The following is a 12,776-nucleotide window of genomic DNA, read 5'->3' on the forward strand; positions in this document are numbered from 1 at the left end:
ATGCAGTGCTCAGGAGAGCGCTATGGCCACTTCATTGCATACCAGACACAGTGCCATTTATTGTATAGAGGCTATGCCTGGTATTGCATCTCAGTCCAATTCACTTGACTGGTAATGAGGTGCAGAAAGGCTTTGTGAACAGTGGATGTGACTTCGTCAGGGAATGCTGCAGCCCCTTCAGATAGCTAATTGCAGAGGGTGCTGGGAGTCGGTCACTGCACTAATGTAATACTGATGGATAGGTCCTCAATATCTGAGGCTTGGAAACCCCCTTTAAAGGGGGTGTTCTGACCAGAAACCCCATATTAAAATACATTAGAGAATTTATTTCCCAGAGCTGAGATTGGTACAAAGAGCCTGTTTCTTTCTGGAGGACCTGGCATATTTATGTCTTATAGGATAGTTAACGGATTTCAGTGGTCACAGTAATGCTTTTTCTCCTGTGGTGGTGCAGAATTTTCAACACTTGCTATAGAGTTCCCCTACAGACATCAGCTTATGGTTGGGTACCATGTCTTAGAAAAAAGGATCGTCCAAAGCAACCCTCCTGTTTCTGGACGAAATTCTGATCTAGGACCAGAAGGGTTGAAGGGTATATAACCTGCAGTTGTTATTCTCTACAATCGCTCTGATGCATCGGTTCTGGGTGCCGTTATTGGCCATCCAAGATGGTTGACACAATCTTTAGACTACCAAATCCCCTACAGTACATTGGTATACACTTATACCTGCTCTCTCTGTTTGATCATGTGAGCAATTCTGGCCTATCACAAAGCAATAGGTAGTTCGAAAATTGCTGCAGTCAACATGGACAATTAAAAACGGGTCCTGGAACTGGCGGATTGGACGGGCAGCAGAGAAGAACAACTTTGGGTAATATATCCTCAACCCTCATGTCTCAGGACAAAAGTTTGCAAACCAGAGGGTCGCTTTAATGATGCCTACATAAATCTCCTAGCATTGACCTTACTATTATACGTAGGGATTTATATTTATTTATTTTTCTCATAAATTTATGTTTAAAAAAAAAAAAAAGCTTGAATGACATAAAGATCCTTCTCTTTCAGCTGGGCCTCTCAAGTAGAAGAGCTTACAAGTAGATCTACCTCTGATCCAGAGGGTTACCTGGCTCATCCTGTCAATGCTTACAAGCTGGTGAAGAGACTAAATACAGATTGGCTCACACTTGAAAACTTGGTGCTTCAGGATTCAACTAAGGGTAAGGAGTACTGATCTGTAGCTTTAAATTAAAACCAGTGTTCAGTGAGTATAACTAAATATGCGAATCCACAAGATGATTTTCTGCTGAGTTTAGGACTTAGTCATCTGGCCATCTTTTACTTTTTATAGAAAATCCATTATCATGACTATGAAAACTTTTTTCCAGCAGCTGGGTGGGTGGATACAGAATTGAATGAGATTATGACAATGGAGGAGATGCTGTCTGAGGATTTAGATCTCCCGGAGAAATTTATAGCAATGTGGAGCCCTTGGCTAGAGTTTCAAAACACCTCTGATTTTCAGGCCTTGTTAACCTAAACCTCACACCACTAGTGGTTCACCTCAGACCCCCCTTCCCAATTTACTCCTTTGGTATGTATCTGTGAAACTCTTTCTCTCTCTCTTTTCTTCCTTCCTTATTTCTTCCTTCTCTTTCTATTCTCTGTTAAATTCCTTTCTACTAATCTATCAATATTAAATCTATATAGAGTTCAATTTGGTTGTGTTAAAAGTTGTAACTGAGATATTATCTCCTTTTAGTTTGACAACATGGACATATACCGTATACAGTATACTCGAGCATAAGCCGACCCGAGTATATGCCGGAGCACCTAATTTTACTACAAAAAACTGGGAAAATTAGATTGCTCAAGTATAAGCCTAGCTAGACCAGGTAAAAAAAACAACACAATACTCGCCTTGCAGCCGGCGTTTGTGTCCCTCACGATGGGCTCCCCAGCGGTGCGGCAAGCTGCTCTGTAATCACTGTGATTGGATCGAGCGCCAGCCAATCACAGCTGGCACTCAATGAAACAATCACAGCCATTCGGTGATGTCATTCAGTGAAAGCTGTGAAAGACCGAGCGCCAGCTGTGATTGACTGGCGCTCGATCCAATCATAGCCCTTACTTGCTGATGGCGGGGTAATGCAAAGCCCCATTTAGCAGAGAGATGACAGCGGGAAGGATTACAGAGCAGCTTGCTGCACCGCCGGAGAAACCATCCTTGTTTTTTTTTTTTTTTGTGCTTAGTCTAGTCTAGCTCACTTGAGTACAAGTCGGGAAGGGGGGGGGGGGCTTTTTCAGCATAAAAAATGTGCTGAAAAAGCCAGCTTATACTCTACTATATACGGTAGTTATCTATTTCTATATAATAACCTTAGTAAACTGGATCCATAAATTAGTCAATGTAGAAGCTTGAATTGTTGACCTCCATAAGTCCTAGGGGATTTATCTACTTCCTATAACAATGCCACGTGAAAGTTGGCTAATCATGAAATCAAAAGGAGAAATGCATAAACTAAACTATGTTTTGAAACTACGCCAGAAAATCTTATGCTTAAGGCCACCTGCAGACGGGCGGAAATTCTGCGGCGGGATTTCCCGCGGAATTTCCGCCATTGAAAGCTGCCATAGGATTGTGTTAGCAAACGCAATCCTAGGCAGACGGCTGCGGTTTGGCGAAATCTCGCGCGGCTAACAAACCACAGCATGCTCCATTTCTGCGAGCCCCGCACAGAAACGTCACTCACTGGCCGCCGGCTCCGGTCTGCGCATGCGCCAGCTGCCCGGCAGCCGGCACATGAAAGATCGGGAGCTGCGGGGCGCGGGTGAGTACGCGCTGCTCTCTGCAGGCGCTCGGGTCGGGTCCCGCGGCGAGAATTCTCGCTGCTGGATCCGACCCGGCCATCTGAAGGCGGCCTAAATATTTTATACAATTCATATGGTCCTGTGAGACCTACTTGCTGCTGTTTAATTCATTTTTATATATACGCAAACTTTAATAAAAAGTGATTAAACCTACAATAAAAAACAGATCATAATCTCCTCTCCTCTGACCCCTGAAGTGCAGCTGAGTGGTTCGCACTACCCTGGGGCTGGCTTCTTTGTAGACAATCGAGTGGAAGCATCTGACCACTGCGGTCAATCACAGGCTGTTGTGTCACGTCCCCATCTCTTGGCATCATGGCGCCTAAGATATGAATGCTGATGCCAGGAGTGACGACAGTGACGCTGCCGCCTCTGATTGGCTTCCGCCTGATCAACAGTAACAGCCCGGTAATGATTGACACTGCAATCGTCAGGATCAGAAAACACCTGATCTTAACAAGTTAACTCCGTAAGTGTCATGGACGATAGTGATGTACTTTTTTGTGCATAAGTCCCATAGACTTAAAATAGAGAATAGGGATGAGTGAGTATACTCGCTAAGGCACTACTCGCTCGAGTAATGTGCTTTAGCCGAGTATCTCTCTGCTCGTCCCTGAAGATTCGGGAGCCGCCGCAGCTGACATGTGAGTCGCAGCGGGGGAAAGCGGGCGGGAGAGAGGGAGAGGGAGATCTCCCCGCTCTCCCCCGCAGCTCCCGCTCCGCGCCGCCCCCCGAATCTTTATGGACGAGCAGCGAGTGGTGCCTTAGCGAGTATACTCGCTCATCCCTAATAGAGAACCAAAGTGCATGCTTGACCACTGCTCTATTCAAACGTGGGACAAAGGGCCCTTGTTCCCATGATCAGTTGAACCCCCTGGAATTAGACTCTTATCAACTATTTTATGGAAAGGCGATAAGTGAAGGCTCTGAGAGAACCCCTTTTAAAGAACATTTCTCCAGGGGTTTTGTGCTAGACAAGAATGCATGTTCCATATCCTCTTGGCTGGGAGTGCATGTACGAGAACTTGAGTCTGCACTGAGACAGTACAGTAATTACTTTCACATAGACTGAAATCATGTTTTCTCTGCAGCCCGGTCTGCTTTAGTTGTTATATTCACTGAGTGTTGTTATAAGCCAAAAGTTAGATCATGTTCTGGAGAGAGTTGGCTGGAATATTCCTTTCGCTGCCATCTCTTACCACAGGGATAATTCCTGACCTTCACATCCTACTTTTATTTTGCTGCCAGTATATTGGATACAGCTTTCTTAACTTGGAACGTTATGTCCAGCTTTGCATGCACTTAGTTTCCAAGACTAATTTAATCCAGGCATAATGTAAATTGATGTATTTTACAAACTTGTCAGTCCGCTGCATGAAGTTTCTTTTATTTTATGGATTGGACTGCGTGTTTTATAGGATAATATACTGTGGAACTTGGAGATTTGAGGCCAGGTGTCACTTTTTTACAGATGAAGTAGGGTAAACGTGCAACAATGTAATGCTTTTTTTAAAGTGGTTTTCCCATTAAAGGGATCATCTCCATAGAGAAAGCCCCTATTTCGAATGCAGAAAAAAGAGGACATAAGCAGACAAAAAAAATCACAACAAATGGCTATATACTTTCCAATGTACTAACACAAGAGGACCAGTGATACACCACATCCCTTAACATGCAGACAGCCAAACTGCTATATGGAGGAGCAGTTTGACTGTCTGCATGTTGAGGGATATGGTGCATTACCCGCCCTCTTGTGTTAGTACATTGGTGAGTATATGGCCATTTTTTGTGACCCTATTGAGAATGCTGCACCGCATCCGGAGAAATGCCTGATTTTGGTGGTGGAAGCCTGCAGCCAGCCAAACGTGCAGTTTTACGAGATGGCCAATCAGATTAATGACTGCCCTGTAATACAATGATGATGCAAAATGTGCCAGAACGGGAGCCACTCTTAAAGAACGGTTCTCCATTTTGGCTCATGGGGCAGGAGAAGGTTCCTGAGTGTGGGACACTGCTCTATGACCTTCATATGTCTTTATGGGACATATGTACAGGGTTTGTAACCTTAGCACATCCCTTGCTCAGAGCCATCCTGTATGAGCCACAACAGAGATGGCTGCTTTACATGAGCTATTCATATTTGTTGGATGTAAGCCATCCTTGTATTACTAAGAGAGCCTTTCATCTGAATGACCACCATGTAATACTACACATTTGCTTTTGTGGCCTTAAAATGAGCCTTTTGCTGGTGGTGCCTAGAGCAGGACATGGGGTGATCATCATCCTGATGGTTGCATTTTGAAAAGGGTCGTCTGTGGGGAGACATCCCCTTTAAATTCGAAGTGTATAATGATGAATGGGGCTACATTCTTTTCAGATTGTAACATGAGAACATAAGAAGGAATCAGATGGTGTAGGCACGTATGGCGGTTACTTGATTGATGTTGTATATAGCCTGGTTCTTGGGTGTCTTGTTGTTTATAATCGTAGTGTAGTAATGGAGATAGGCTTTCTTTGCACTAACTGGTGGGTGGCCTTGTACACTGCAGACAGTCTGAACAGGCAGAGCTTCAATGTAAAGCATTGGGACAAAGGGACAAAGGAGCAGATTGGCATTTAGGGGCCACTGTAGCTCGGCTGTAGTCACTGATCTAAGCTGTGCACTAGTGCCACCAAAAAGGTGGTCCACACTAGATCAAGTCTGCATCACCCTAAGGTACGGTCTTGGAGGTTACACATAATTTCACAACTGGACATTTAGTTCAGTCCTCAGTCTCAATATTTTTGGCCTAAAGAGGAATGTTGATCCAATCCGAATGAAAGCTAGAAAACCTTTCCAGAACAATAAAACATATATTTCCGTTCCCAAAAAGAATAAAAGAAGCAAAGTTTATATTCACACTAGCATCATGGCTTCCAATAATAACCAAACCCTTGACGCTTTGATGGACCTGCTGTTCGATGGATCCAAAAACAATTTTCTCCAGCTGCCTTTTAATGGCGTCTGTTGTGTTTTTTTTTTTTTATTTATTTTCATCGTTTTTGATGGCAATGCTTCACGATTTTTGCGACCAAGACTAGCAAACCATGGATGTACCTCATCACGGGCACTGGATGCTCTTGTGAGCAGGCACCAACATGGACCAATAATATACCCAGGTGAATGTGCTCTAATTATGAACCAGTACGCCACTTCCAATCAAAATGATTTTGTAAAGGCTAACCAATTACTTTAGAAAATGACCAGCCAAAAACATTTGCTAGGAATCTTCCCATTTGTTGTTTGCTGTTATGTTCTATATGACGGTGATAAGTTGTTCTTCCACTGATAACCAGAGAGAATGTAAATTAAAGGGGTTATACCAGGATTACAAGTTATCCCCTATTGACAGCTGATAACTTACTGATTGATGGTGGTCTCACCACTAGGACCTCCCCCCACCAATCCTGACAATGGGGGTCATGTGTCGCCCTCTGCTTGTCACTTCAGGGTTGCTTCTCCCCCTGCGGTGATGTCAGAACGAATGGAGCGCTAGCCAAGAATGTGCTGTTAGCGCGCCATTTATTTCAAGAGGGCTGATGAAAATTGCCAGCGCTCCTGTCTCCTCCTCGCTGCGGGTGTTGCAGTGATGAGGATGAGGGACACGGGAACTCTGGATAGGGAATAACACGCAATACTGAAACAACCACTTTAAGGCTTCTTCATGAGTAACGCCCTCTATAGAAATCTGTTAAGTGATTTTCATTTTTCGGGTCATGCTTTCTGCCACGTCAGGTTATCCACAAGCTATGAAAGATGTGTTCAAGTGTTAGCATATGTTCAAGACATGATCAGACATGAACGTATGCCTTACCGGACTACATTGCTTCCAAGAATTTCTACAGGGGATTCACTAATTAAAAACATTTTGGTGTTTTGTACGTCGGGTTATTAGAAAATTCTGTGTTGTGTAAGTTACATGAAATCCAAAACCTCCTCGTTTTCATGACCTCCTTCCAGCTTACTTTTTTTTTTCTACTAATATGACAGACTATTTTCTGCTTTAGTTCTCTTCCCTTTAAGGCCTCATGTCCACGGGGAAAATCAAATCTGCTCCGGATTTGTAACGCGGATTTGGGCCGCGGATGCAGTGCGGATGAGCTTAAAATAGTATTTTATTGCATGCGGATGACACGCGGATGCGTTTTTTTTCACGCGTGTATGCACGCGGATGGCATTTTTGCATCTGCGCGTGAAAAAAAATGCAAGGCCACTGAAAAAGAAGCCAAACTTGTAATCCGCATGCAGATTTCACGCACCCAAATAAATGGCATTTAACACCCGCAGCGGATTTCCCGCACCCCATAGAGATCAATGGGGCCATCCGGAGCGTGATCCGCACCTAAATGGAGCATGTCCATTTTTTTTCATGCTCCATGATTTTTCTAATTCACATTTATTGACCATCCGCGGGTATTTAGCTACCCGCGGGTGGTCAATGCATTCCTATGGGGCGCGGATCCGCGCGCGGGTGATCCGCTGCGGATTTTAATTATTATTTTCCCCGTGGACATGAGGCCTAAACCGTTTTATAATGAAGTCCGTAGCTGATGTGTTGCCGGCTATAGTCTGTAATTTTGAACCTTTTACCCCATTACGTCATGATGACTTGTTAGAGCCTCACTCACCCCATACTGAGCCACATTGTTCCTATTTGTGACGCATCCTTGTGTTTCTTCTCCGGTTTAGGCTTTATTGCAAACCTCACCTTACAGAGGGAGTTCTTTCCAAATGAAGAAGATGAGACTGGAGCAGCCAAGGCATTAATGCGTCTCCAAGACACCTACAGACTTGATCCAGATGTCATAGCAAAAGGAGTATTGCCAGGTTTGTGCTGCAAATTAGTTCTCATATGACACAAGCTCTTTACTAGCTGAATGTTACTTACATTAGTGGTTAAATCTGTCCAAAACATGGAATTCCCTCTATTGCTTAGTTTTTCACTTTCTCAAGGGATCCATCATCCTTACATTCTCTACAAAAAAATTGATTTATTAGTATTTTTCTGTATTTGTGCCAATTTTGCATATTTATGCACTTGGCATCATACTGTGTTACACTAAATAATGCACACCACTTAAAATCACACTGTCATACGATGATAAATGTTGGCAAGGGCCGACCTCTTCAAAAAGTTATTTGAATAATGTGCCAGAATAAATGTTAATATGTACACGTCATTTCATTAAATACTGAAATACATGGGCTTGTAGATCTTATGTCTCAGATTGTGCACTAACGAGATTTCAGGCATCAATCTATTGTTATTTTTCTAAAAAGTGCCCCAGAGCCGCTGCACTGTTACCTATCCGCTCAGCTTCAGTTGGCCTTAGAGATCTGCCAGTAGTACACATGGTGCCACTTCCGTTCCTTTGGTTACTTCCTGGGAGTGTTGCTCTGATCTGAGACCTTGCCTTCCTTCATGAATGGAGAGGACAGGCAAAGTAATTGCACAGTAAAGTAATAATACTTGTTAGTGACTCTCAGCCACTTCTACCAATCGATCTGAGTGCTGCAGAGCACTGTTATCAGCAAGAACACCATTAAATCTATTACTGTATGCAGAAGGTCATAAGTGTTCAGGAAGATCCTAAGAGCTGCAATATTGGTAGAAGCTTAAAGGGGCTGGACAAAAATTAATAGCTATCCCCTATGTACAGGATTGGGGATAATTTTATGATCGGATGGTCCCTGCATGAATGAAGCGAGAGTCACGTATGCCACCGCTGCTCCGTTCACTTCAAGGAGAGCACAGGGGATTGCTTAGTGCGAACACTCGTCAATCTCGGGTGCTGTGATTGAAATGAGTGGAGTGGCGGTGAACACATGCGACTACCGTTTCATTATTGAGGGATCTGTTGGGAAAACCATTCTCAGGATCACTTATATTCCTAGCGATCATAAAGTTTGCAAGACAGCATAATGTTTAATGCAGCTGCCATGGACTGGAGGGCGCAATTAGGCTAGGAAAGGGGCGGCGACCCGCAAGGAAAGAGGTGGAGAAAAAGTAGTAGGAGGGGTGGAGAAAAGGAGAGGAAGGGGAAGAAAGAAGAGCGCAGAAGTTGGAGCCAGAAAGTCGAGTGGAAAACATCCGCCCATGGTACTGGGGGAGGAGTGCAGGAAGATTCTTGTTGAAGTCATGGAGCAAAGTATGCGGAGACTTTGGAAGTTGTCACATCTGTAGGTGTAGGCGGAAACTTCTTTTACATGCCAGCAGTTGTGGTAGGAGAAGGGTGGTTCATCAAGCCCAAGTTGTATCAGGAGTTCTGACGCTTTTTGGACTCAAGGAAAATCGGAGGTGTCCAATTTGTGTGGCCTTTTCCGTTTAGGATAAGAAGGGGAGTGAGTTGCAAACAAAGTGAGTACCTTCAGTTCTTTTTAGTTGTTTTTGATTTGTTTAATGTGCAAGTGGCTTGCACAATTTTATTCTTGCTCTCAACATGTACTGCTGGCATAATAGTGGTCAATTGGTATTAGTGTTGATTAGCCCACCTCTCTTTACATTCTAATACTTTTATCTATGGTTTGTTACATTCGTAAAACTTAAAAAAGTTATCATACAGATAAAGTCCATCCAGGCACCAGTGCATTTCTATCAGTGCCTAGTACTACAGAGAAGGCCTGGACATTTGCTTGTGCCTTCTTGTACTGGAAGGGCTAATTGCCTGATGACACAATACATGTCTTTATGTCTCCAGTGGTTCTTTGGCTCTCTGGTCCATTGGGACTCAAGGGACATGCTGGATGGAAAAGTTTGTTTTCATGGGAGAGTTGACAGAGTTTTGGGCCATCTGTTTTATGTATTATTAGTATAAGTATTCTTAACAGGCCATTCCAGTGAAAACACATTTTTCAATCCATGTGCTCCTCACCTGATTACCTGTCACACTTTGGAGGTCTTCCGTTTGATACTTATCAGGCACCATCTTGATTTTGCTTTCACTTTCACTATTCTGTTAATCCCATGATGCATCTGAACAGCATGCGCTAGAGGCTGTACCATCTCTGTCTGCTGGGAGGACAATTTAATTATCATTACCTTCTATATTCTTCTAAATAAATTACAGACCATGAGTATACAGTTAGAAGGATGAGCTTTGATCTCCTGTATTATAACTGTGACAGGAGCTGTGTGATCAGTATCAGTAAATGTGATGGGAGAGCTGTGTCCCCATCTGAAGAGCATATATGGTACACTCCGTGTAATATCATCACTAGAGATGAGCGAACGTACTCGTCCGAGCTTGATATTCGTGCGAATATTAGGGTGTTCGGGATGCTCGTTACTCGTAACGAGTACCACGCGGTGTTCTGGTTACTTTCAGTTTCCTCTCTGAGACGTTAGCGCGCTTTTCTGGCCAATTGAAAAACAGGGAAGGCATTACAACTTCCCCCTGTGACGTTCAAGCCCTATACCACCCCCCTGCTGTGAGTGGCTGGGGCGATCAGATGTCACCCGAGTATAAAAGTCGGCCCCTCCCGCGGCTCGGCTCAGATGCCGTGTGAGTTAGTGAGGGAAAGTGCTGTTCTATTGGAGTTGCTGTAGGGAGAGTGTTTGTAGTGAGTGTAGGCTTCAAGAACCCCAACGGTCCTTCTTAGGGCCACATCTACGTGTGTGCAGGCTGCTGTTAGCAGTGGAAAAATTTTTATTTTTTTTCTCAAAATCGGCAGTGCAGAGCATTGCACCCGGTATTAGGGACAGAAGTGGTGCTTAGGCAGGGAGAGTGTTAGGAGTGAGTGTAGCCTTCAAGAACCTCAACGGTCCTTTCTAGGGCCAAATTTAACCGTGTGCAGTACTGTGCTGGCTGCTGTTAGCAGTGTTGCATATTTTTTTTTTCTTCAAAAAATTGTCTGTGCAGAGCATTGCACCCTCCATTGATACTACAGGGACAGAATTGTGTAGGCAGGGCCACAACACAGTTATTGTTCATTGAATATCCGCAGTGGGGCCTTCCCTTTGCAAAAAAGCGAAAAAATTATATTTGGCCTGCCTGTGTCAGTCCTAAGGTCTCCGTGTACGTGTGTGCTGCGTGGAGAACGTACAAAAATCAAACGCAACCAGCTACGGTTTACTGCAGGCTTGCGCCATTGTCTTTCCTGACTGGCAAATACCTGCTCTGCCAGAGTTAATAACTCTGCTACACTAAAGTTGTGTGACACTTTTTCAGGGCCACACCACAGTTATTAAACGTATTGTTCATTGAATATACGCAGTGGGGCCTTCCCTTTGCAAAAAAGCGAAAAAATTATATTTGGCCTGCAGGCTTGCGCCAATTTATTTCCTACCTGGGAAATCAAATCACTGGTAATACAGCATGCTGAGGGGTAGGGGTAGGCCTAGAGGATGTGGACGCGGCCGAGGACGCGGAAGGCCAAGTGAGGGTGTGGGCACAGGCCGAGCTCCTGATCCAGGTGTGTCGCAGCCGACTGCTGCGCGATTAGGAGAGAGGCACGTTTCTGGCGTCCCCACATTCATCGCCCAATTAATGGGTCCACGCGGGAGACCTTTATTAGAAAATGAGCAGTGTGAGCAGGTCCTGTCCTGGATGGCAGAAAGTGCTTCGAGCAAGCTATCATCCACCCACAGTTCTGCGCCGTCCAGTGCTGCAAATCCGAATCCTCTGTCTGCTGCTCCTCCTTCCTCCCAGCCTCCTCACTCCACTACAATGACACATGTTTAGGAGCGGGAACACTCCCAGGAACTTTTCTCGGGCCCCTGCTCAGATTGGGCAGCAGTGGTTCCTCTACCACCAGAGGAGTTTATCGTCACTGATGCCCAACCATTGGAAAGTTCCCGGGGTCCGGGGGATGAGGCTGGGGACTTCCGCCAACTGTCTCAAGACCTTTCAGTGGGTGAGGAGGACGATGACGATGAGACACAGTTGTCTTGCAGTGAGGTAGTAGTAAGGGCAGTAAGTCCGAGGGAGCAGCGCACAGAGGATTCGGAGGAAGAGCAGCAGGACGATGAGGTGACTGACCCCACCTGGTGTGCAACGCCTACACAGGACAGGTCTTCAGAGGGGGAGGCACGGGCAGCAGCAGGGCAGGTTGCAAGAGGCAGTGCGGTGGCCAGGGGTAGAGGCAGGGCCAGACCGAATAATCCACCAACTGTTTCCCAAAGCGCCCCCTCGCGCCATGCCACCCTGCAGAGGCCGAGGTGCTCTAAGGTCTGGCAGTTTTTCACAGAGACGCCTGACGACCGACGAACAGTGGTGTGCAACCTTTGTCACGCCAAGATCAGCCGGGGAGCCACCACCAACAGCCTGACCACCACCAGCATGCGCAGACATATGATGGCCAAGCATCCCACAAGGTGGGACGAAGGCCGTTCACCGCCTCCGGTTTGCACCGCTGCCTCTCCCCCTGTGCCCCAACCTGCCACTGAGATACAACCCCCCTCTCAGGACACAGGCACGACCGTCTCATGGCCTGCACCCACACCCTCACCTCCGCTGTCCTCGGCCCAATCCAGCAATGTCTCGCACCGCACCGTCTAGCCGTCGCTAGCGCAACTGTTGGAGCGCAAGCGCAAGTACGCCGCCACGCACCCGCACGCTCAATCGTTAACCGTCCACATAGCCAAATTTATCAGCCTTGAGATGCTGCCGTATAGGGTTGTGGAAACGGAGTCCTTCAAAGCTATGATGGCGGCGGCGGCCCCGCGCTACTCCGTTCCCAGTCGCCACTACTTTTCCCGATGTGCCGTCCCAGCCCTGCACGACCACGTCTCCCGCAACATTGTACGCGCCCTCACCAATGCGGTTAGTGGCAAGGTCCACTTAACTACGGACACGTGGACAAGCACAGGCGGGCAGGGCCACTACATCTCCCTGACGGCACATTGGGTGAATTTAGTGGAGGCTGGG

General features: G+C 45.8%; 1 protein-coding gene across 3 annotated transcripts in view; it reads left to right on the plus strand.

Annotated features, from left to right (window-relative positions):
* The window catches only part of P4HA2 (prolyl 4-hydroxylase subunit alpha 2), an 87,451-nt gene that overhangs the window by 27,030 nt on the left and 47,645 nt on the right, over nt 1-12,776 (plus strand). For all 3 annotated transcript variants that reach the window (XM_066591147.1, XM_066591146.1, XM_066591145.1), the window contains exons 4-5: nt 1,068-1,219; nt 7,600-7,737. In XM_066591147.1, the coding sequence (XP_066447244.1) occupies nt 1,068-1,219; nt 7,600-7,737 (290 nt within the window). The remainder of the gene's footprint in view (nt 1-1,067; nt 1,220-7,599; nt 7,738-12,776) is intronic.

The sequence above is a fragment of the Eleutherodactylus coqui genome, chromosome 2 (assembly GCF_035609145.1).
Source record: "Eleutherodactylus coqui strain aEleCoq1 chromosome 2, aEleCoq1.hap1, whole genome shotgun sequence".
Lineage (NCBI taxonomy): Eukaryota > Metazoa > Chordata > Amphibia > Anura > Eleutherodactylidae > Eleutherodactylus > Eleutherodactylus coqui.